Raw genomic sequence first — 26,686 nt, 5'->3', positions numbered from 1 at the left:
TACAGCCTGAGTGACATTACATAATAACATGAAACAACAACAACAACAACAAAAGAATGCAAACACTTTGAAATGTCATTGAACAACTGAAACTTGTTTAGACACATTGTTCATGAAAAAAAAAAAATGCATTACATAAGTATTGAAAATAAATAAAAAACACATTTTTGAAGCTTTATTTGTCAATGACCCATACATGTAATAATATTAACGTCGCCAATGTGTGGATGAATGAGAGAAACAGAAGAACAACCGAAATAGAAGGAGTGAAGAGAGAGAAGGCAGTGTGTGTGTGTTTTTATGATGGTGATATCACCGAGGTTACTCTCATCTCACCCAGTGAAGTCACTGTAATAAAAGTCGAGATGTAATAACTCGTCACTGCCAATAGGTCGCACTGCATGTTGTAAACAGTGTCGCCACGGACCTCTACTGTAATCTCCATTTTGAATGTTTTTATGGTTTAGGGTTTTATGGCACGCCTCTTTTCTCATGGCCGAAAATGAGAAAATTGCCTGGATTACCCAGATGGGGTTATGAATTCGGACTAAAACGCTGGACGATATCCGACCCGCGACCTTTTTCACGCAGTTAGCGATTTGTCTTGCTCTTCTGAAACGACCTCAGACTGCGGTGAAGGCTCATGTTGTTGCTAATCGCTTTCAGCAGAAACCTCTACACAAAAACAATGTCAGATGATGCAACAAATTATCAAAACAGGAACGTAAATATCAAAAGGTACGTATTTCCAGATTGTTTCTTGTTAATCCTTGTTAGGATTCTTCTGGATCCTAACATACGCATTCATAGCGTAAAAGTATAGCAACTAGTTTTAAATTAGTAACTGTCGTTTCTGACTGATCTCGCGACTTGTTTTTCACGCCATTAAACAGTTCTTGGTGTCCAGTTATGGCGATGTATGCGCTGTTTTGGCTGTTGCATATGTATAGCACGTTATTTAAGGGTTCAGAGTTGAAATTTGAAGTGATTGACTCGTCTGTCTGCTGTGGGTTAGCAGTGGGTGTGAGTAGGCCTCAGTGCGTGTCACTGACTGATCCGCGCGCGCTCGTGCTGCTGCTGCTGCTACAAGAGCGCGAGAGCAGCGCGAGACTTAACGTTACACATTTGGATTTTTATCCGTTTATTAAAATAATAGTCGAAAGATGTAAGCTCCACGCATTCAGCTGCAGATGATGAGGCGTTTTGGACAAAATAGTGTTTATAACGTTAAATATTGAGATATTTTATGAGGTACTTATTATAAAAAACATCCACTTTAATAAATAAGTTTAATAATTAGGCTACTGTGTTCAAGTAAGTACGAGACGTATATTTGTCCAACGGTGTTACTGTTATTTTAATACATTTATATATAGATAACTCATCCAATGTCAAAATATATATTTTCAAAGCATACATAGTTACAGTTTATGTGGTGTGTATGCAAAACAGTCCTGGCTGCTTCTCGCGGGTCTTTTTGTTTGTTGCATTTTGTATGACGTCATACAATAGTACTATTGTTGTGGCTTATACTAAGTTACCACAGTTTTGCCGATTTACGAGTAAATGTGAGCAACTATGCTATTTTAGAATCAGAATGAGATTGATTGTAAAATATTCTTGCTTACACACCTAGGCTACGGGATTTGCCTTGGTGAAGCTTAGGCCCTTAATACGCAGAAAAAAAATCAAGACAGAATAATATGAATAAGTGAATATACTGTACGTACCAGTCAAAAGTTTGGAAAGAAAACGTAGTATTTTGTACTACGTGTAATGTTTTTGAAAGAAGTATCATATGCTCATCAAGCCAGCATTTATTTGATAAAAAATACAGAAAAATCATTCATATTGTGAAATATTATTATAATTTTAAATAATGGTTTTGTAGTTTAATAATATATTTTCACATATAATTTATTTCTGTGATGCAAAGCTGAATTTTCAGCATCATTACTCCAGTCTTCAGTATCACATGATCCATCATAAAACAGTATGCTGATTTTATCAAAGTTGGAAACAGTTGTGCTGCTTAATAGCCTAGTTTTTTGAAACCTGTGATACTTTTTTCAGGATTCATTGATCAATAAAAAGTAAAAAAAGAACAGCATTTATTCAAAATAGAAATCTTTCCTAATACTTTTTATCAATTGAACTAATCCTTGCTGAATAAAAGTATTAGGCTAATTTATATATATATAAAACTGGTGACTGACACCAAACTTCTGAACAGTAGTGCAGGCTATATTGTAATTTGTTACAAAAGATTTCTATTTTGAAAAAATGCTGTTCTTTTTTAACGTATTCATCAAAGAAACCTATCACAGGTTATAAAAAATATTAAGCAGCACTGTTTCCAACACTGAAAATAAATAATTTCAAAGCGAAAAGTTGTTACTTGTTACCGTGGTGCATTTTTGGTGCATTTTTTGTCTTTACCTCTTTTAATCATGTTTTGTTTTCATGTTGCTAACAGTAAACAATGCTTTTTTTAGTGATGGTATTTATGGTGTTTTAAAAAATATAATTGTTTTGTTCTGTTTTACCACAGTAATGCAAGATGGATCAAGGAGGACTGAAGAACGGCGCCAAGAGAGATGAGCGTTTGAATACGTTGGATTACAGCAACAGCCCAGTTGAGGGAATTTTACGAAGCGGAATACAAAGCGCCATGTCTGTCGCTCCCACGTCCATGGTTCCTCAACCCAGTCCGCTGATGCAGCCAGTTTCCGCAGACCTTCCCAATGGCCTGAGCAATTCACCCACTCTGGAGGAGCACACCACCTCCACTCTTGGCTTCTTTATGGAAGATTCAGATCTCAAAGCGGTTGGGAAGGAGCAGAGGGCTCAACAACAACAGGCCCTGTGCTCTTTCACTTTGGGGGACAGCTTCTCAGGTCTGGAGGCCAGCATTGCAGACCTCAATAGCTCCTCCCCTTCAATGGACTCCATGATTGGTGGAGTCGACCCCAATCTCTTTCCTTTAAAAACAGAGCAGTTTTCTCCCATGGATAAATGTGATATGGACCTTGACCAAGATTCCTTTGGTCCAATGGGGAAAGATGTAGATGTTGGCAATCATAAGCTCTTTAGTGATAACACTCTGGACCTCCTGCAGGACTTTGAGTTGGACGGATCGCCCTCTGATTTCTATGTGGCAGATGACGCGTTCCTCTCCACCATAGGCGAAGATGCTCTGCTCGGAGACTTGTCGACAAATACAGAGAGGGACTCAAAGGCCACGATCTCGGTGAGCAGCACACTCAACGGCATGAGCACTTCCAGCCCCTCCACCACCACCAGCCTGGCCACTGTGAAAGAAGAGAAGGACTCTATAATCCAGCTGTGCACTCCAGGGGTCATCAAAAAGGAGAACGTCGGTGGCACTAACTACTGTCAGATTGGTCTCCACAGCACACCTATAAACATTTGTGGTGTCACCACTTCAAGTGGACAGAGCTTTCTCTTTGGAGCCGGCCCGTCCACAGCTGCTGTCAGTCAGCAGAAAGATCAGAAGCCTATCTTTAATGTGTACACCCCTCTGACCTCTTCAGAAGACAGTTGGAGCAGGGGCCACGGCTTCGGGAATGCAAGCGGAATGCAACAGAGGGCCAGCGAATGCTTTTCCAAAAACTACACAAGCCCCTATGCCAGGTAAGCCATGAAAGCCACCAGGATGGTCAGTGCTTCAGTTACGGATGAAAATGGCCAGTGCCATGGATTTTTTTTTTAAATTTGTGCCTGGAAAAGTCTTAGAAATGATTTGAAATCTTAAGAAATCATGGAAGAATCATATAAATGACTGGTGATTATAAATGTATCTTGGTGTGCTGAGGTCCATCTGCACTGCTGAGAGCGGCATATGTGATGAATAGATCACATTGTGATGAGTAGATTACATAGATGAATATGTAAATATGTCCCACGCGCTTTCCTCTCAATAATTCAATAAAACACACAACCGAAATGACAGCGGTGAGAAAACAGCAGTTAAGAAAGCATCCGATCGTAGCTATGTGAATGTTTACACAAGCTCTGCAATATGGCACTCCAGTAGTCTCTCATAGCCAGACCTTCAGACTGACGGCAGAAGGTCTGGACTCCATCGCAGCTTTCACTGGCCAAGGACCGCCCAAGCAGACGTTTGACTGACATGTAACGCAACCAATCACAGTTCGCTTTGTTGTGCATCATGTTTAGGGGTGTGAAAATGTAAAGTCAATGTCCCTCTGATAACAGACCGGCGTGCATCTAATAAATGATTCATTCAAGATAGCTTGATATCTGCATAAAGTCAAACTGCCCAACCCTGTCTCAACGCTTTCTCCGGTCCGCTGTCAATCCCAAAATGCACTGCGCGAGCGTGAAGCTCGACTTCCATAGGAATGAATTGAAAACCCGTGAGCAGGAGCAGCGTGTGAGCGTCAAGCCGGAGCGTCGCGTGAGCAGCAGTGAAGCGCGGGTTTCGGCGCCGAGTCTATTTTTGCTGCGCTGCTCAAAATAAATATGATTTCACACAAAAAGTGCCCAAAATGCACAGAATTTGCATTTTATTTTATTGCAGCTTTATTTCAATTAATAATTAAAAAAAAGGTTTCAGTTAACAATAATAATAAAAAAATGATAGGAACCACACTCAGTTATTCCTAAAATAAATTATATTTTAGTAGTTTTGGCAGAAACATATATTCAGTAATGAAGAGGAAAAGAATGCACAAAATAAGAATTACATATTGAGTGTATCTTTTCTGGGAATAATCATGCCATTCATTTCCTCCAGTAAGAAACAGCCATGAAATGGAGGTCAGGCCAGGAAAAAAAAACCAGCGCTGATTTTTGAAGACAGTGCTGCTCTCTAAATTAGCCTAACAGTTACTGTACCATTATTGGTTTGTTACAGTTTTACTCAAAGTATTAAACTACTTAAAAATGCTGTAAGGTCACAATGCAAGGATACAATATCTGACACTGAACATGCAGACAGTACCGTGCCATTTTCTTTTTCACTATCATGTTCCATCATGTTTTTTACTGCTATCTCTCCTCAACTATTTGCAAACTCTGACTTGTGTGAGCATAAATTTTAATCAAATGAAATGTGCTCCGAGGGCATAATAGTAGGGCAGAACTTCTTTAGAAGCAATCTGTTAATGTGCTTCTTTTTCTAATATAAAAAACATTTTGTGTTTACTGGAAGTCTGAAGACGACTGTAGTTATATCAAGGAGTTTATGTAACTGACACACATAGCTGAGTGATCTCCAGAAAGCAGGTCTCTGCAGCTCGACCCGAAACCTGCTCATCCAAAACTGCAGCAGTTTGATTGATTGCCAGTGACGTGTCAAGCATACAGTCTTTGAGGAAGTGTCTGCATATTTGTCATGTGAACGGGCCATTAGTGACACACCCACATAGTCCAGCTTTTGCTAGATGCTTAAAATAAACACAAAGATTGTTTTTCTAATGTCAGAGTCATTGGGTTCAGATTAGGGATGTGCACGTGACAGCGACGATTGATTATAAAACTTACAAAAATATATTTATTTTTTCTGATACAGTTAATTGCAAGATCTGCCAATCTGACATATAACATTATAAAAAGAACACTATAGAAAGTTGTGAAATCTTTGTGCTTTATTTGCCCTCTTTTCAGTGTGTTAAACAGAAAGAGCGCATCCCCAACGGGACAGGAGTAACACTTTCTGGCAGCACGTTCAAGTTCAAGTTCACTCACATTTGCATCTTTTTGTGCTGATACAAGTTGTAATGTTACGTTTATGATGTTGATATATAGGATATCTGATTATTAATCTCCTATGCGTCATATAGAACGGGCTTCAGTTTACTGGTGTTCATTCACTCTTCAGCTTCACCTCACGCAACTATTCTGTTTAGGTGTTTCTTTTTTAAAAACATTAATGCATTGTTACGGAGACCCGCACATGACATGCAGGAAAAAAAATATTAGGCTAAATTGTGCGCATGATTTACTATTTTGTTGAGTTGATTTGCTATATCGTGCACACATGTTATATATCAAGGAAACAAATGAGTAAATCGTCCACACGATTTAGCGAATCGAGGGAACAAAATAAAAAATCGTGCGCACGATAAAATATTTTTATTTGTCAGCATTCATTTCCATAACAGTGTTTTATTAAAAAATATTTTCATGATGGAAATTTACATAAATTTGACATAAAATTAGATATGTTGCTTAAACAACTAAATTAAATATAATACTTTTAAGTTGAAGTACTAAAATTACTAAAATGTATTTAAAAATATATAAGCTAAATAGAAGTATTAATATATAAGCTAAATATAAGTATTTAAAACAAACTAAATCTAATTAAAAAGGATATGCACATAAACTCATTTGAAATATACAAAATTATTTGATTTGACAAATAATTACTAAATTAATACTGGTCTAATCTTTCTCTAGGAGCTCCAACACACACTGCAAAAAATGTTTGTGAAATTTACGGTTTAAAAAAACGGCAGCTGTGGTTACCACAAATTTACCGTAAAAAAATACGGTAGCAACATTTTAGGTTTTACAGATTTAACTTAAATTTACAGGGGGAAAAAACAACGTATTACATAATACATTAACTGATATTACATTAACTGATATAATGTTAATATACACTTATACTTTGTAATATACTGACAACCACCAAAAACAGGTGGTAATGAGAAAGTCAATTAAATTCTAAATAAATAAAAATAAAAAACTTGAAAGTCAAGTTTCAAATAAAAAACTTAAAAGTCAAGTAAATACTAATATATTGGTACACAGTGTCATTCACACAACTACTAAACTAGGCATGTGCCGGTATCACATTTTCATGCTGCGATTACCGGTAATTGATTGAGCTTTTATCACGGTATACGGTATTATCACAATATTTAAATTGCACAAGAGAAACGGATGGATTGCGGGGATGTAAAAAAGAAAAACTTGCATCACAATAGGTGTAATTGTGATTGTCAAAACATTTGGTAATTAAACTGAATTTTATTAAGTTTAGTGACAACATGTTACAATGTTTACATGGTACAATGACTGGTAGGCTACTGTTTGTATCATTGCTTAACACAATTTTCCCGATTTAAATTCTTGGATTTGATTTCAATCTTGATTCAATATTGACTTATTTGGATAAATAGGAAGGCTACAGTAGATAGTCTACATGTTATTTTTTCTCAAGAAAAAATATATCTCACATAATAAACATACAGAGAGCCCTATTTTTATTATAATAACACTTATGTAATGACACAAGTAAAAATATTATAAATATGTAATATAGTGCACATATTTAGCAAAATACTCTCTTATAGCTATTTTCTTCTAGTCAACTAACGTGCTGGTCATTAAATGGCTTTCCTGAGGTAAATGTAACGTTCTGTGACATAATTGTTCTTCTGCAGTTTTATTCACCTCTTTCCATGGTTGAAAAACACTGATTGATCGATATTATTAGAGATGCACCATTACAATTTTCTTGGCCGATTCCGATTTCTGATTTTTCATTGAGTTTGACCTGCCGATATTGATTTAAGCCGATTCCGATTTAATTTTTCTAACCACTTTACAGCACACACAAATATTTATTTTCTATATTTATTTTATTATAAAACAACACCATATACTTATACCCAAACTGAATAATAAAAACAAGTTTAAAACACTGATTAATCGAGGTTAGATCTACAGTTATGTAACATTGTAAGGAAGCTTACTGTTAACTAGCTGTGTGAATCGTCATTGGTCTCACGATTCAATTCGATTACGATTATCATGTCAACGATTCGATATTACGATGCGTTGCATCCTCACTTTTCAATATTACTGCACATATACCTACATTTTCGTCAATGAATACAAGCAGTCAGATATATGAACTCCCTTTTTATTTTATCTGCTCCAAGAAAGTGCACTTCCTGAATGTAGCAAACACCAAACACAACTCAAGTCTGAACACAGTGGATGACAGGACCATTTAGAACAAACACTAGTAAACACTAAAAGCGCATGAAACTGTCAAGTGTACTTAAGTTACAATAACGCTCACACACACTCACATGCACACACACTCGACTCGCGCGCACACACACTTGCGCAGTCACAGTCACAGCCTCGCTCGCACGCTGTAAATTTTAAAATAGTGGGTGCCAGGGCCTTACGCAGGGTTTTATAATTACCGAGATCACAATATAGAGTTTGCTATATTGAGTTTGATTCCTCTGGTCCACTTATGTGCATTTTAAGACGTTTGAAATTTGGATAGCAATAGCTTTAAAACTATGTCAGTTCATTATTTGTCAAGTACAACCCGATAGCAGAATCTTAAACATGAGAATCAGGTTAAATGTTGCAATGAATGATCCACAATACAAACTGGAAATACAGAAGATGTTTAATGCTAGTGATAGTGGTGAAAAATCTGCATTTTTGAAACTATGATGACCCGTTGGTAACACTTTACAATAACTTTATGACTGAAGCGTCGCGCTGGAATTCGTGATCAGCATTCAGCGGCTTCTGTCAAAATAAAGCCCGCCAACTTTTGACTTGATTGGTCATCTTAAACATTTTGACATTGATGAGCGGTGTAAGACCGCTGACAGCTCAGATGAGAAGGTCGTAGGCTAATCTTTGCGTTGTGCAATATTTATGCAGCACCAAAGTAAGTTAATATTAGGCTAATTATTTCACATTTATTATACCGAAAAAATACAGAGGTCCGGACCTCGGGGACCTCATTCCCAGCAAACACATTTACGTCTGTGGCACGTTGCATTTCTGCTATGGCAACGTCGCTACGTGCTCGCAACATTGTAACAACGTTACAATTACATTTTTTATATGCTAGATATAGATATCCCCCATTTAGCATGTTATTTTTTGTGATTAATTTTTAATTAGTCATATGTTAGATAATTATATACTTTTTAAATATTGTTTATCCTTATTATTATTTATGGGCCTAACAGTAAATTAATTATAATCAATACCTGCAAGTGTACACTTTGAAAAGTAAAAATGAAGTAGGTTATAATTTAACTTTATTAAAACTGGTAATCAAATTGCACTTCCAAAAGTCATACATTTGTGAACAAAAAAAAACATATTATATACAGGGAGTGACTAACGTTAAATAGCATGAGCAGACATGAGAAAATCTAGCAAAGAAACGAATGAGACGACAAATCAAAGGAAAAATAAACAGGTGTGCGAGCGGTTACAAAAAAAAAATTATCTGTGCGTTTCCAAAAAAAGGAAAAAACATTAACGTGCAACAAGTACGCGCTTAAGTCGCTGCCTGTTCAAGGTGTGCTGAAATCAATTACTCATCATTAGTCATTTTGGCTTCATTATGGCTTATAACTTTTGGCATAAAGTTAAAAATGTGTCATACCTGACCAGAAGATGTTCAAATAAATGTCACATTAGAGAAGGAAGTTGTAGGTTGTGTTTGTATAATTCTGTATCTTATTTAGCTAAGGACGTAAATTGAACGCAATTCTCACGTATCCATGCTTGATGTTGAATGAGACGGCCCAGCTGTTGGTTGAAATTAAAGGCTGATTTTCGCGCTTCAGGGCAGTGACGAGTACATATGTCGTCCAGTGGTTGTCCAGACACCCTCGGCACAACCTTAAGCAATGGCCCTGAAAGGTGGTTTAATGTTAACATTATGACAACGCTGTAACAACCTTCACCACACAACGTAGTTATTGCAGCATTTTGGCCATGTTGTTAAAACGTTGTTAGAAGGTTGGGTACGTTGTGCCAACGTTCTGTGTTTGCTGGGTTGGTGGGTATGGCCCTGGTGGGTGCATTTTTTTATTACTCGCTTTTGTGTTTCGCCTTCCTCCGCCATTTTACGCTAGCGAGATAAGCGTGTATGTGACGAATGATGTCAGAGAAATGTCAGTAGGCTATAATCGATTATGGTCTATTACTACGCAACGATTAACTTCAACATCCCTAGTGTTAACCAATTAAAAGTTTTTTTTTTTACCGTAGCATTTTACAGTTATTTACTGCTAATTTTATTCAGTGCACCTGCTTAGAAGTTCCTAAAGATTGTGAAGACCTTGATTAGCTGGTTCAGGTGTTGCTGAGACGGCATCGATTAACTTCAACATCCCTAGTGTTAACCAATTAAAAGTTTTTTTTTTTACCGTAGCATTTTACAGTTATTTACTGCTAATTTTATTCAGTGCACCTGCTTAGAAGTTCCTAAAGATTGTGAAGACCTTGATTAGCTGGTTCAGGTGTGTTTAATTAGGCCTGGAGCTAAACTCTGCTGGAACTGGAAGGTCCTCCTGGATCAAGATTGGACACACCTGAGTTACAGCAATAAGAGCAAATAACTAGATTCGTAAAAAAAGTGATGTTGAGATGCTCTCAAGGATGAACTTGACCTTCAGTCTCCACATCTTGGGTCAAAAAGCTTCCTCAAAAGTTTTGCTCCCACTTTTTCACAATCAATTTCACTATAATTTCTGATGGATAAAACCAAGAGCCGTCCTAAAAAAATGTTCTCATTGTACGGAATATACGGAATAGGCCTAATTTTTTTAGGAAAATGTCACAATAACTTGAAAGTGCACCTTAAAATCATCTAAGTAGTTAGTGGATCTGGACAGAAAATAGTCAGTGGTTCAACCATGGAGAGGAGGGACAGATGGTGAAACACAAGAGAGGTTTCATCTTTAATTTACATGTAGACTCAATTATCAGGCCTTTGTGGTCTGCAGGTTTTGAGTGGGAGTTGAGTTTGTTTGCGACTGCGTCCCAACCTGCGTGACATTTAATGGCTTGCAGCCAGCTTAGACAGGAGCTGTCTTTCTCTTTGTTTGTTGGTCTCTGACTTTCTCTCCTGTGTGCACGCTATGCGGTAAACACGGTTGGTATCAGGTCTGTGGCGCCACATTTCTCACGCAAACATGCTGTCGGTTCACACCCCTTTTGTTGTGCGGCATTTTTTTCTATCTCTTCTCCTATGTGACTATCCATCTTAAATGACGATCTAATTAAGCCAAACCCTTTGATTTAAAGTGACTCAGACATTCTTCCTGAAAGCTTTGCTCAAATCATTCTTGGCTCAATATCGATGGCACTCTCAGGCAGCTGTGAATAAGTAGCTTGTTCTCCTCCTGGTCTCTCTCTCCTCTGTTCTGCTCCCTCCAGCTCACACCCACTGAGTATTTTTAACTCTGCATAACCAGCCCCACATTGAGGACCTTTGGACTAGTGAAAATAGACCGTTTCTGAAAAAGAAAAAAAAGGCACCAAAAGTAAAACAGACTGTCCATTAAAGTGCTCTGAACCTAAAGAAAATCAGCTGTGTATTACTCAAATGCAATCACACATGGTGCTTTTACTTCCATGGCCAGATGCAATTTGATTAGTGCGACTGATCATTTTTTTTATAATTAAAAATTTTTACATAAAAATGAATGTCACAAACATTTAAGTCGATCGCGCGGTCCTCTTATCTGCTCTGTGTCGGTGGCGGGGCTCAGGCAGCGTCTCCGTCTCCAGTCCACACACACACACACACACACAGAGCGGACACCACTGTGTTATAAAGTGTTATGTTTCGTGACCTCTACAGCCAGTTAGTAAGAAAAAGTCCAACATGGACTTGGTTTCAAAGCCGCAATCTTCAGCTCCGGTGTGGGAACATTTTGGCTTTAAGCCGAATGAGAGAGGAGAGCCAATTAACGTGAACGAGCCGGTATGTCGACTGTGTTTTTAAAACAGCGGCAACGAAAAGAGGCAACACAACTAACCTAAAATCTCACCTAAACCATAACCATCCCACCACAGCTGGTAACATTGTTACCCAAGAAAGATCCTGCCTTAAGCGCCACAAGGTAAACATGTTGGTGTTCCTTTCTCGGAATCTGCCTAACAATTAAAAAACTGATCTGGCATCAGAAATGGCCTGTTGATGCATCTGTGCCTGTGTGTGAGACACTTTAAACTGACTTTTTTAACATGTTGCTTTGTTTTAGTTAACTTTGTTTAGATCTAGTTCTTGTACCTTGCACTTTTTTGTTAACAAAAGTGTATTTATTATTTATTTGTTTTATTAATCTAGGATATATTTTTTCACATTCCGATTCCAATGTCTAAATTGATAAAATATTGAATAGAATAAGAATAAAACGTTCTTTGTTCTTTGAAAGAGTGTACTTGCATTTATTATGCTATTATATTGTCATATTGTCATGGTCTGAAAATTACAATAATATCATTTATCGCAATTCATTTTGGTGCAATATATTGCACAACAAAAAATAGTTATCGTGACAGCCATAATTATACTTGTAGCTGAACAGAGATACTCCAGACAGAGGACCACTGTGTCCCAATTTGCATGCTGTCAGTCTTAAATTGTATTCAAAATTTGAATTAGTACGTCCCAAATCGTTGAAAGGAGTTTTCCAAAGGTACCCGGATGGTCTACTTTTTCCGGTTAGATGCAGATCAGTACACATTCTAACGGCTAATATTGTCCACAACCCATTGCGCTTTGGATGAGGATTCGATTAGAACTACAAACACGAATAAAAAGTGTTAAACTATGTGCGATGAGAGGTTTAGATAAAGGGGTTTGAGTGATTAATTATCAGTATCTAGCCTGACGAAAATATATTTATTCAATGTTATCCACATTATCTACAACAGCATTGTAAACTTTTGTTATGATACGTTCGGTCATTAAATTTTAATTGCAAATTGTAAACACATGGGGAGAGTCTCTCTGCATGAAAGACCTACGACTGGCAGATCAACGTACTACTACATTTCTCTCCAAAACGGTAGAAAATGTAATTAAATTAAATGTGGAGGATGTCCCAAAGCTTGCCTACTATTCTGCTACACTCAAAAGTATATTTTTAATCCACAAAAACAGTATAAATTCTATATGGGCATAGTATAAGTATTGGGATGCAGCAGAGATTTATGCAGCAGTGACAGTTCTTTACTCTTCTAACTCACACTTCTCCACAACTAATGCCATTAAAAAAAAGAAATGCTTCTTGAGCAGAAAATCAGCATATTATAATGATTTCTGAAGGATCATGTGACACTGAAGACTGGAGAAATTATGCTGAAAATTCAGCTTTTCCATCACAGGAATAAATTACATTTTAAAACATATTTAAATAGAAAACACTCATTTTAAATTGTAATAATATTTCAAAATATTACTGTTTTTGGTCAAATAAATGCCAAGTGACATTCAAAAACATTAAAATCGTACGGATCCCAAAATATTGTGAATTACTGATATAGAATATGAGATATGATTGGTTAGTCATTGTATATTTGACACAGGACAGCAGCCAACTTAAGTTTACCTACAGCCATAAAGAGGGCAGTCTCTCTCTCTCTCTCTCTCTCTCTCTCACTCACACACACTCTCTCTCTCTCTTTATCACACACTCTCTCTCTCTTTATCACACACTCTCTCTCTCTTTCTCAAACACTCTCACACTCTCTCTCTCTCTCTCTCTCTCTCTCTCTCACACACACACTCTCTCTCTTTCTCACACTCTGTCTCACACACTCTCTCTCTCTCACTCTTCCACTGTCTCGGTGTGGTAGAGCAGAAATCTTGACTGTCAGCAAAAGTGGTTAATGGATGTAAATCACCTCTGTGTTATAAGTGCTTTAGCACACAGAGATCAGGCTGCCTGAAACACTCTGAGTGCCATTGGTTTGACCTACTTTCTCTTCTACAACACAGCTGGGCTGCGCATAGCTTAACCCGCGTCTACACTGGAGGCCTGCGGCGCGACTCAACGAAACTTAAACACCCACGTTGTAATTAATAAAAGAGTCTAAACTGCATGCGTTCAAAGACCTGAAGGACAAACCAAAGTATAAAGTAATGAAAGAATATGCTACATATTGTGGCCTTGCGCCTACTGCCGAATCACAGCCGTTCTGATATTGAGTACAACAGTTCGAACATTTTCCTCTTGGTGCGTGACGCTTTCATTGAGAATTCAGCCCATGTAACTGTATGTCGGGTTGAGCAAACCAATGTGGTTAGACTGGTTTCAAAGTAAATGCGACTTACATTTACATTTTTTACAAACAGGATGAGTCATCTGTGCAAAAAAGGAAAAAAGATGGTGCTTCTTGTGTCGTGATTATATATTAATAGAACAATTTATCATGTGTTGGTATTTTTATTTTAAAGGGGGGGTAAAATACTTAGTTTCAGTCAATCTCATGTTAATCTTGAGTACCTATAGAGTAATAGTGCGTCCTTCATATCTCCAAAAAGTCTTTAGTTTCATCATATTTATAAAAAAAAATAGAGGTCGACCGATAGTGGATTTTACCGATAACGATAGCTAGGTTGGGCCATACTTGCCGATAACCGATTAATGAACCGATAGTTTTTAAAATTGATACTGGATAAAAACAAACATAACACTCCAAGTAAAACAGTGCTAAACTTTATTATAAAAATAAAAAAAACGGTATTGAACCATGAAAACATGCTAAATGAAATAAATATATAAATGTGAATAAATATTTAAGTCAATAAAAGACATTCATTCAAACTGAAACAAAAAGTAACTTAATACTCTAAATAACAAATAAAACCAGTTACATTCAAAATGTAACTATTTAACTGTTCTTTTCAAGCCAACTTAATTAATAAAAAAGTAACAAAATTTGTATTAAAGTGAAGATGAAAAAAATAAATAACCGAAATCGAATGCTTTTCTGATTCGTTTATGTTTCTGTCGGCTGTATTAACATAGGCTATCAGTTTGCTTACGTCTAGCTTTAAATATGCAACTTCTCTGCATATTTAATGCATAAAAGTGACCAGCTGGATATGAACTAATGCAAATAGAGGTAACAATTGTGACATTAAACATTTGGGTCGGACTTACGTTTATGTTTGTCAGTGTTTTAACCGCTTGAGGTACTACTAATGTTAGCGTCCTCTCAGCCTCGAAGGCAAACAAACACACTGTTGTGCTGTTCTTTCTCTACTAATGCAGCATTTAGTCAACAAATTAATCACTTTATAATGATATGACAAAATGTACTGTATACATACATTTGAGCTGTCGGTGCTTTAAACGCGCATCTGATGTCAGCGCTCTCCACGCAGTGCTCTCAGTGCAGCACGCAGCATCACGTGTCGAAATAAACAACACGAGGCACGAGTTTTTATTACACCTCTAGAGGCCGCTCTTGTACTGCATCATGCCAGCAGACCCTTCTCAGCTCTTACACTGTGTAATGAATGACAGCGTGCGCTTCTCAGCCGCTCCAGCAATGGACGCAACCAGGAAAAACTATCGGTATATATTTTTGCCGATAACGATAGTTCCACCAGTCAACAATCGGTGCCGATTAATCGGCAAAACCGATGAATCGGTCGACCTCTAAAAAAAAATACAGCTTTCCGATTCTATCCGGAAAAAGCCGAGGTCCTTGATTCTGGGCGTGGGCGGAGCTATAGAGTCAAGCGGGAGAAATAAATCTGATACCGTTGTACTTACATGAATGGGGTGTTTTATCACTGGGACCGCGCCAGGTTTTAATTGCAACCGGTTTGCAAATCCTGCGACGATCTGGGCCTTGTTAATAAAACATTCGTCACTGAAATGACCAGAACACAAAACCGCACTTGCCACACTCCTTTGCTGTCCCGGAAATACAAACTGCATCCACTGTTCCAGTAACACTGGGTTCTTTGGGAAGCTGAACAAGGTAAACTTTCCCTCACATCCCAAAACACACTTTTTTGGAGACATTCTTGACATCAACCATTCCTATTTAGCGCTGCTGATGATAATTTCCGGTAGTAGCGCGTCGATGAGCGCGGTCTTTCTCTCCTCTGGTGGACGTGTGCGTGAACGCGCTTTTCCGAGAGCAATGCTCATATAAGGAGTTCCACTCTGGTCTACGTCATTAGATCTACGATAGAAAAAAACCAGCCGAAACGTGTTGCAACCCGGAAGTATGATTTTCAGCACAGAAATTCTCTGTTATTCGTTCAAAATAACTTTTCAAACTTTGGCCATTATTAGCATGAGAATCCATCTCTTTAACACTGTAAACAACTCTGAATACATGAAACACCATTGTACCCCCCCTTTAAGAATTGTTGCGTTTAAAATGCAGAGGGTTTTTACTTTGCGGCCTGATCCATGAGGCAGTAATCTTATCAGAACTTATTCAAGGCTTTGAAAAGAATGTCAGAAGCAGCGATGGCACGCTGAACTTCCTCTTTCTGTTTTCATGCGTTTCTCCTCAGGGTAAGAACCATTTCCCTTTTTTTATTGCTGCTTTTGCTCTCCGATCCTGGGAGACTAAAGACTTTAGCCAACAATTAGGCATTTCCGTCATAAACGGGCGATTAAAACTCATGAACTTTTGCAAAATGTCATTATGTTCCATTCAAGGTATAATGAAGGTATTAAAACAAATTGACTAATCAAGAATCCGACAATTAAAAAGTTGCCCCATAAACTAATTAAATGTGAGATTGTCAGGCCACCGTGATCACTAGATGATGGCAGGGCCTGAAGAGAACGATCAATACGTCATTAGATAGATATGTACTGTAATGTGGAGGAAGTCACGTGTTTTGTGGACATCAACTGCAGTCTATAAATAAGTAAACAGAAGATGGAGAGAGTAGGATGTTAGCCACAGATGTCTCATCATTTGCAAATACATATTCTTTCCTATTTTTTTCAAGGTCGGGTTGTTTGACTTTGGCATTAAAATTTGAATTCACCATCTATTTTCTAAATGCATGTTATAGATCTAGTAAACTATTCATCCATGCATGTTTTTGAAAGTTATATGCAGTTCAAAATTAAGAGACCTGCCCATGTTCGGTGTGCAAATTGAGGAGAGTGAACAAAGTCTTTGCATTGACTTGTACCTGGACTTTAAAGTGGACTCAAACCTGTTTGTAGTTGTGATAAAGCGTCTCAGTCTACATTACATTCACACTGATGTTGCAGAAAGACAAACAATTAGAATATAATAATAATACTTTTATTATTAGTAGTATCCCTAAAGTAGTAATATTTTGGGTAACACTTTAGTCCAATACTCACTATTAACTAGTTGCATATTAGCATGCATACTACTAGATTATTGGCTGTTTATTAGTATTTTTAAAGCACATATTAATGCCTTATTCTACATCTCTTAATCCTACCCAACACTAAACTTAACAACTACCTTACTACCTATTCATAAGCAGTACTTAGAAGTTTATTGAGGCAAAAGTCATAGCCCTAATCTAAAGTGTGGCCATATTTTGTTAAAATCAATTTAAATGAAAGATGATTATTTCATAGTAAGTATATTTTACTTCACGCTATAGTAGGGAAATTAATTTCTTCACTTGCAAGAGATAAACCCTTTTAAGGTTTTTTTTTTTTTGAAGAAGAAGACAGCAGTTGAGCTTTTATTTTAGCAGAAAACTGCTGTTTCTGTGAAACAGGTTTACAAATGAGTCTCCATACATTGAACGGCTGTAATCATATGTCCACAAAAATGTTGTGAGTTATGAAAATGTGAATATAATTCATAACTGGTACCTGTTGCATTCCCAAAATGCATGTTAAACGGACAGCTTATGCAGAGAGTTGCTGCATTCACTGTGAACTGAGCCATTCTGAGACACTGAAATCACATGATCACGAGCTGATCGCATGAGCAAAAGTGTGCGCTCCCTTTTGAAACACACAGCACAACATACTTCTTTAATTAAATCACAGGTTGGTAAGAGAACCAAGCCTTATTGCGCTTTCGATTTTAGTTTGTTCGATAAATACATTGCCAAAGAAATAGCTTTTTATGTTATTATTAGAAGTATCAAAATAAATTAGTTTCATTATGAAACTGTGGCGGGACAGATTAGACAGTGGCGGGCCAACCAGAGTGTAGGTAATTACTGGGAAGTGGGAAACACTGCTTGTAATGTTTAATCGAAAGTGTTATAACTGGATCTTCCATTGAAACCGACAGACTTCTGTCTGGTGACGCATGCAGGACTTTTCCAATCATATAGTCACTCAAACCCATTGAGGCCACGCCCACTTCTCAACATCCAATCAACAACTGATGCACAGAACCCCCCACCAAGTCCCCGGCCCACAATTTGTTTGTTTCTTCTGATAATCGGTTTCACGGACATTTACTTCTCAGAACAGAAGCTGTCTCTACTTCTGTTTTATTGTGACTTTAATCGTTTTTTTTCCCCTTCAGAAATCTAATGTAGCTCCACATCCACCCTAATAATCCTACATCTCGTCATCATTTGGCTTCCTGTTACAGGTGGTGGTACTTGACACAGCTTTTCTGTAATGCTGACCCACTGAATAGAGTAGGGCTCTTCAAAAACTTTATTTTTGGGTCCAGAGTAACCATATTTTTTGAGAACTTTCATTGAAATGAATCTCAGGGCTGCATTTGACCTGTGTTTTCTAAGTTATAGAGAACAGGTTAAGCCTGAAAGACACAACTCGATGCTATTAAATGTAACTGCAAGCATGACCAATTAACACTAGCTCAATAAAGTGTAAAAAAACAACACCTTTTTTTAGGGGCAATCAAATGCATCACGATAAGAATAGATGTCCGTGTACTTTATATACCGGTATTGCATAACCATGTAGTATGTCTAGTAGTAATATCAATAAAATACTTAAATGACAGGTATCGTATTTGATTATTTATTTGGAACTTGATGGACACAAACCAAAAGATAAGATTATTGATAACACAGCAATAAATCAGGCATCTGTGCAAAAACAACTTCACATTATGTAACGTGAATCATAGACTTAAATCAGCAAAACTAATATTACATACATATCAGCTGGGTCCGGTATTATTGCTGCTAGTTGTGACATTGCTTAACTACTGTAAACAAAAGAAGTTTCGCCAGTTTCGCTTTGTGCCAAACATGATCTGCTTGGCCTTAACTTGTTTGGGACACGTCTCGTTCTGTATCTTCACATTACTCCATGTTTCTTTGTTTCTCTCACGTGTGAATACATTAAAGCAGTCCTGAGTGAGCACTCATCGTCATGCAAATATATCAACTGTAGTGCCAATGATATCACAAAATCTGTACCAGTTGGGTCATAGGTATGCACCTATGTAATTATAGCCTGTATCATTTTCTACGCAGTAAATCACAATGATACCACAGCTGTTAATAGTGTGGCATTTGTACACTGAGCTACATCGCTGAGTGCTGATGTTATAAAAGCAGATGTTATCTGTTCTTGCATGGAAACATGTTTGTGCTGTCTAAAGAGGATATGCAACTGTGCTCTCCTCCTTTTTGCTTTGCTTCACTTGATGGATTTGCATGCAAGCCACTGTTTATTTTATTTCTACTACGCTGTGAAGGCCTTCTTGTATTCGGTCTTTTTCTCACGCTGAATGCGTGTAGGCGTTGTAAATGTGGCTTCATGCAGCCAGTGTGGAGGTGGAGCAGTGCTAAGTGTTTTGGCTACATTCAGCTGTCGCCCCCTGGTGGCCAGTCTAACATCCTTTATTATGTTTCGTAATCATTGCACTGGCTTCTAACTTCTTATGGTAAAGATATTTCAATGAAAATGTTGTTTTCAGAATCATGTTTTCAGTGGTAAAGAAATTAATTTGTATTGGCTCGTCATTCCCATTGAACAATGTTAATTAATTATTGTTTAAAATCTATGAACAATATTTTTTCCTGTACATCAATATACATATATTCTTGTGTTTCAGGCCTGAAGACAGCACTGCCACAACCTCGGCTGTTGGAAAGTCCGGCACCGGCGTACACAAGATCTGTCTGGTGTGCTCGGATGAAGCCTCGGGCTGCCATTATGGAGTCCTCACCTGTGGAAGCTGTAAAGTCTTCTTTAAGAGAGCAGTTGAAGGTGAGGAAGTCCTGATACATCTGTCTCCTTGTTTTATATCTGTGGGGCGGCCATTGCTGTGTTTATTGAGAACATTTTTGAGAGCATTTAATTTTTAAATTTTATTTAAAGAGTACTTATTATATAAATACTTAAAGGGGACCTATTATGCAAAATTCACTTTTGCATGGTGTTTGGACATAAATGGACTGCATTTATATATAGCGCTTTCACAGACCCATGGCCACCAAAGCGCTTTACATATAGCCTCACATTCACCCATTCATTCACTCATTCATATACCGACGGCGGTGTGTTGTACATGTGTGTTGGCAGTGTGTGTACACAACCACCCTATAGTAATAAAAATCCACCCACTCATTTTTTTTTTGTTAATCCCCATAAATTATAAGCAGTGCCTTCCAACGACCTGTTTTCAGCCATGGGGCTGGTGTGACGTCACATGATGTTCACAGCGAGTTGTACACATTCGCCATTGCTGCACTGACGAGAATGTCGTTGTAGTTGGATGTAAGAATGAACATGGCTATCTTCATTTACTCCCGGCGTTGTTACTCGAAGATGGATCTGTACTACCAACTGTTCGTGATCCAGCTTACAGTCTCCTCAGCGATAGGCCTAACGGTATCACGGCAGTAATGAAAGTGAGAGTGCGCATTGTATGACAGCTCATCGAGTCGTTTTACGGGTATAAGGTTTACCAGTTTATTAAGCACCCCCTGAAAAGGTGTGCATATGTGTGTACTTTGTAATCAGGCTATCAAAAATTATATACAGATTTGGATTTAGATTTATCGGCCAATATATCGGCTAGTGCGCATTTGTGCTCTGGAGAAAGTCAAATGTTTCTATTTACTATGTGTTTTTCCAGCTGTGATCAATGTATCCAATCACAGACATGTTTGCTCATCTTTTGAATGCAGTGACCAATCAGGGGTGTGTAATATATTCAGAATCCACTCACCGTTTAAAAACAGAGTTTTTGTTTAGCACCGAGTTCTGCACACTCTCATATCCTCTCATTAAGAAAGTTAATAGACATGAATCACATGATGTAAATAAGAGTCATTGCAGTGTAGACAACTTCATTGATTATAACGCAACTTTGTGAGATCGCGCACTGAGATGAGTGGCAGCTTTTTAGTGATTATAAAGGGAGCTATATTTGCATGATTTCTAGGCTCCATTCACAATTTTAATAAAAGTCGACACAAATAACGGTAATTGATATGATTAGCCTTTGACTTGGCTACATTATCAAACCATGTTCCCGTTCACCTGTCAGACAGCTGCCTTCCAAAAATCAGCATCCTTAGAAATAATGATATGTTGCACGTTGACTGGATTGGTTACATGCAAAATGTGTTTGAGACCGGTTGACAAATTTCTACCGGTTAATCGTGTCTACTGGTATATCGCCCACCTAATTTGCACGTCATGTATTTTTTTAATATATCTGTACTTATACATTTGTAATGATTAAGTTGCATTTTAGTACATTTAAAACTTTAACTGTAAAATTAAATACACTACAGTGAAAATTATTATCAAGTATTTTACATTTGCTTTAATATTTAGCATTTTACATGTGCTTTAAAGATTGTTTAAACATGATTTAAAATGTAAAAGTGTGTAGTTAAGTAGTTGAAGTACACTACAATACAAGACAAATCAGTGGTGGTAACAAAAATATGTGATATTCTTTGGCTCTGTCCTTCTTTACCTGATTAGGTAGAGTTAAAGACCACGTCCTTCCAGCATGAACTGACTTCTCACTGCATGTCTATCTCAAATGACTCATACTGTGTCATTCATCGGTCAAAGCGCCTTTTTATTCTGTGGGTGTTGAAATGTGTCTCTGCTTGACTGAGGAAATGCATTTGGATAATAGGCAGACAAATCATTTGAAAAGGATTTTACAAGAACTTCTGTTAATTAGCATATATTTTAGTGGCAGAAATGTTCATTGTGCATATTGGTTCATTTTAAAAAAGCATTAAATTCATGCAGTGGGTTTTAGGACAGTGTTTGACAGCTCCTGTGCATGATGAGGGGTTTTTGAGAGACACCCTGTCTAATCCACACTACACTTGATTCTCATAGGGCAACACAATTACCTGTGCGCTGGACGGAACGATTGCATCATTGACAAAATCCGCCGGAAGAACTGCCCTGCCTGTCGTTTCCGCAAATGCCTCATGGCAGGCATGAACCTAGAGGGTAACACAAAATGTTGCACTTATTACATAATTATACCAGTGTGTACCCAAATGTCAGTCTAGATTTATAACAAACGTAAAGTTTAATCAAGGGAAATGCATCAGGTTTGAGAACTGACTTTTGCAAACTTTCCTCATTCACTGCTCAGCCCGTAAAACCAAGAAGGGGCGTCAAACAGGCAAGGTAGTCCAGCAGCCGACGATTCCAGAGCGCAATCTTCCCCCACTGCCCGAGGCCCGGGCACTGGTACCCAAACCCATGCCTCAGCTGGTGCCCACCATGCTTTCACTACTAAAGGCCATTGAGCCGGACACCATCTATGCCGGATACGACAGCACCATACCCGACACGTCCACCCGTCTCATGACCACTCTGAACAGGCTGGGCGGCCGGCAAGTCATCTCTGCGGTCAAATGGGCCAAAGCTCTGCCAGGTACAACTTAGGATGCCTTCAAAAAGTCCTGTGTACGATCACAGAACATACTAAAAACCTCTATTTTGCCCTTTTTTAGGCTTCCGGAACCTTCACCTGGACGATCAGATGACCCTCCTGCAAAGTTCCTGGCTGTTCCTCATGTCTTTTGGACTAGGTTGGAGATCATACCAGCAGTGTAACGGAAACATGCTGTGTTTCGCACCGGACCTAGTGATCAATGAGTATGCATCTCATTTAACAGGCCACGTGCTTTAACAAAGCAATAAGCACCAATGTTTAGCAAGGACTGTAACTATCCGTTTTATAGTAACATCTTTTACTTTGGAAGTTGAACTGCTCATATAAGCACAAATAAGAGTTATTTGTCTCTGTCCACAGAGAGAGGATGAAGTTGCCCTACATGAATGATCAGTGCGAACAGATGCTGAAGATCTCCAATGAGTTTGTGAGGCTGCAAGTGTCCAATGAGGAGTACCTGTGCATGAAAGTCCTTCTGCTCCTGAGCACAGGTGAGCTACTTTAGAAGCCATTGATCCATAATATATATGGTTTCAGGTCCCCTGAGAAACCAGATGTATTCACTTGGTGTCAAATGAGCTTAACAAAGCAAAATCATTGTACCTTTTTCTGTTTCTGTGGTTTCTCAGTACCGAAGGATGGTTTGAAGAGCCAGTCAGTGTTTGATGAGCTACGAATGTCTTACATTAAAGAACTGGGCAAGGCCATCGTGAAGAGAGAGGAGAACTCCAGCCAGAACTGGCAGCGATTCTATCAGCTCACTAAGCTACTGGACTCCATGCACGATGTAATGCAGTGTATCCTAAATAATGCACATAGAAAAGTATGGCTCTGCTCCAAACCCTAGTGAGCTGCCTGGCTGTCTACTGTCTACATAGGCAGCATCCGAACCGAGATGGACTAATATATCATACGAATACCGCTCGGAAGGCTCAATTCAGCAATTTATCCCAGTAGAGCATTGCATGTTGCTAAGATAATGATGCAATGCTCTAATACGCGTGGAAATACATGGCACACACAAATATGGGGTCATTTTTATTATATTTTAGATAATAGACTACACTATATTAAATATTACTAAAAGAACAGCTTTATACCATATATTATAGTAAAATAATTTTTAATTGATACTTTCAGCATTGAATGATACTCCTCAGTATCTTCAGTAATCCTCTAATGTTGGATGGATTTTTTTTCACTGAATTTTTGCTAATGCCTTTTGGGATTCGCTTCACTGCAAAGTAGATATACTATGCTACCTTAGAAGAGGTATCATATAAGGCAGCATGTAATACTTATTCTTGCTTTTTGAAACAGCCGTCACATCTGGAGTTTTCCTATGATGCAGCTACTGAGGCAACTCACTAGGTTTTGAAACAGAGCAAATGTCTATTGTTTATGTTTTTGTTGCATTAATGATCATTTCAACAACACAAATTCATAATTGGCCTTATTTTTTGATGTGCCTTTCATTGTGACGTTCGTCAGCACATATTACGGTAGTCTGATAAGAAAACCAAGGTTGCATTTATTTGATCAAAAATGCAGTAAAAACTGAAATAATATTACAGCTTGAAATAATTGTTTTCTATTGTAATATGTTTTAAAATGTCATTTATTCCTGATGCAAAGCTGATTTTCCAGCATCATTACTCCGGTCTTCAGTGTCACACGATCCTTCAGAAATCATTCTAATATGATTACATTTATTTTTATTATCAATGTTGAAAACAGCTGTACTGCTTAATATTTTTGTGAAAACCACTAAAAAAAATTCAAGACACTTTTAATGCATCCTTGCTGAATAAAAGTAGTAATTTCTTTCAAAATGTACCTCACTTCTAAATTAACTCTTCATTTGATGAAACCGAGACATAAAAAAAAAGATATTAACCAATACTATCACTCGGAAATACAAGTAAGTGCATTACAAATCCTGTTTACAAAGTTTGAATCTCTAACCCCTCTGTGTCTCTTCAGATGGTGGGTGGACTCCTGAACTTCTGTTTCTTCACGTTTGTGAATAAATCCCTCAGCGTGGAGTTTCCCGAAATGCTTGCGGAGATCATCAGCAATCAGTTACCAAAATTCAAAGCCGGGAGTGTCAAGGCGCTGCTCTTTCACCAGAAGTGAATCTCGTCCCAGCAGCAGGACACAATGCCTTAAACATCCACCCCATCCCCTCACTCCCACTCCACCCGAGACAGCAGAGGGAGGCAGAGCAGAGCGAGAGGGAGGCGCAGGGAGAGGGTGAGGGTGAGGGGCAGGACAGTATGCAACCCAGCACAGAACTCCACGATTGACCAGAATACAGTGGAGTCGGAGGAAGAGACGGGTAATTAGAGAGGTTCTAAAAAGCTAACCAATGGCTGAACTGTTGAAATGACGTAAACGGTGAATCTCACAGATAGGTTATCCCATACATGTCGTCTCAGGTGTTTGACTCCCAGCATCAACTATCTGTAGAAGAAATCCAATTGTCTAAGATCACTAGAGTTCCTCACATCTTTTATTTTTGGAGCAGATGCAGCACCACAGCACTTACAGTCCAGTATGCGCAGATTATATAGTTTCTTTTAAGTCAGATTATCTTCAGATATCATACTTTTTAACAGTTTCAAATAATCATTTCAAATAATATGTACAGAGATAATGGCTTCAGCTTGGTTTGAAAAAATGAAATGCGTTTTGTATAACAACAACATATCTTCACTGTTTTAAAACAAGTCATGTCGTTAACAGAATTACATATATACAGAAAAAGGGAAAATATGTGCCTTTTTTTTAGCTTGTTTCCTTTTTAGCCGTTCTCTCGACTCGTCCACACCAGACATCTGGCACCCATTGTGTTAGGACTTCTTCATAGTTGATTGTACTTTTATACCCACTTGCACTTGTAATTTTAATAACGGCTGTTTTAGTTTTTTTTGGCAGCTTTGTAATCAGTAGAAGTGATCCTTATTGATAAGACATGGAGATGCATCTAACGATTATTTTTACACTGATTGGTCAGTCGAGAAATGCAAATCTAGCACTTTCACTCCTTGTAAATGCTTTAAAGGGGCTGGTTTAGGTTTGTTCTGCAGATAGATGTATTCATCATGTCAGAGAAAGCCATTTATTATTAATTTCACCTGTTAATTCATATAGGAATTATGCAATGTGAAACATTTTTTTGTCGGTTTTGTTTTTGTGTGTGTGTCGTAATTGTTCCTTTATTGTAGCTGGCTTACATAGTAATGCCACTGTATACAACCAAAACAAAGGATGCAGATTACAGTTCCTATAACCTTCTGAATTCATACAAACAGATGTTTTTAATTGTCAGATCCAGTACAATCGTGCTCAGCTACACCAAACATCAACTCAGGCCCATTTCATTTATATTTGCAGCACTTCTCAGATTCGTTCGATTTCTGTACAGCGGCGTATGTTTTTTAACCTTTTTTTTTTTTTTTTTTTTTTTTTTTTAATCAGGTCTAGACTAATCCGTAAAACTAACCTTGGCTGTCTGATGGTTCATTCAGTCAAACTGTGGCGCAGGAGCATGGTTAACTCTGGGAATTTCTACTCACCTGTATCGTTGCAATCTGTTATTTCTGTGCCAAACATATACTGCTTTCAATTTGTACAATCTAAAACTGTGCTTGTCTAAACAGCTGTCAAAGGTATATGTATTCATGAGAGAGGGAAGAGAGAAGAATAGATAAGAATATTTAAAATTGATTCTGCAGAAGCTTAATACATCTTAATACATGAATAAAAATCAGATGATATGTCCAGCTTCAAGCTGCTTAGCATTGCATTGTGTGGTACAGATATAGCGATCAACACTTATTTTCAAATTCTAATCAATATCTGAGCAGCACTTTTCACTTTGCTCTTCTGTTCCTACAGATATATATGATACAAATAAACAGATGTATTTACATGAACTTTTGCAACATGTCTAATAAAATGTTCTCTTTGACCCTATAGAATCAGGAGTGGCCTGTTATGTTGGGGTGGGCTTTAACTTCATGCAGTGATTCAGGCTGCCTTG

The 26,686-nt window shown here is 37.8% G+C and overlaps 1 protein-coding gene across 1 annotated transcript; it reads left to right on the top strand.

Moving 5' to 3' along the window:
- Positions 1-390: 390 nt before the first annotated feature.
- Positions 391-26,579, top strand: nr3c1 (nuclear receptor subfamily 3, group C, member 1 (glucocorticoid receptor)). Its single transcript, XM_079631189.1, has 9 exons — positions 391-738; positions 2,552-3,654; positions 19,813-19,967; positions 22,071-22,187; positions 22,336-22,620; positions 22,700-22,844; positions 23,002-23,132; positions 23,271-23,428; positions 24,625-26,579. Exons 2-9 carry the CDS (start codon positions 2,561-2,563, stop codon positions 24,775-24,777), a joined length of 2,238 nt encoding a protein of 745 aa, XP_079487315.1. The 5' UTR covers positions 391-738; positions 2,552-2,560; the 3' UTR covers positions 24,778-26,579.
- Positions 26,580-26,686: the final 107 nt, after the last annotated feature.

Source organism: Phoxinus phoxinus (genome assembly GCF_949152265.1).
Source record: "Phoxinus phoxinus genome assembly, chromosome: 12".
NCBI classification, from domain to species: domain Eukaryota; kingdom Metazoa; phylum Chordata; class Actinopteri; order Cypriniformes; family Leuciscidae; genus Phoxinus; species Phoxinus phoxinus.
The sequence above is the reverse complement of the archived record's forward strand: the minus strand, read 5'-3'. Positions and strand labels throughout refer to the sequence as shown.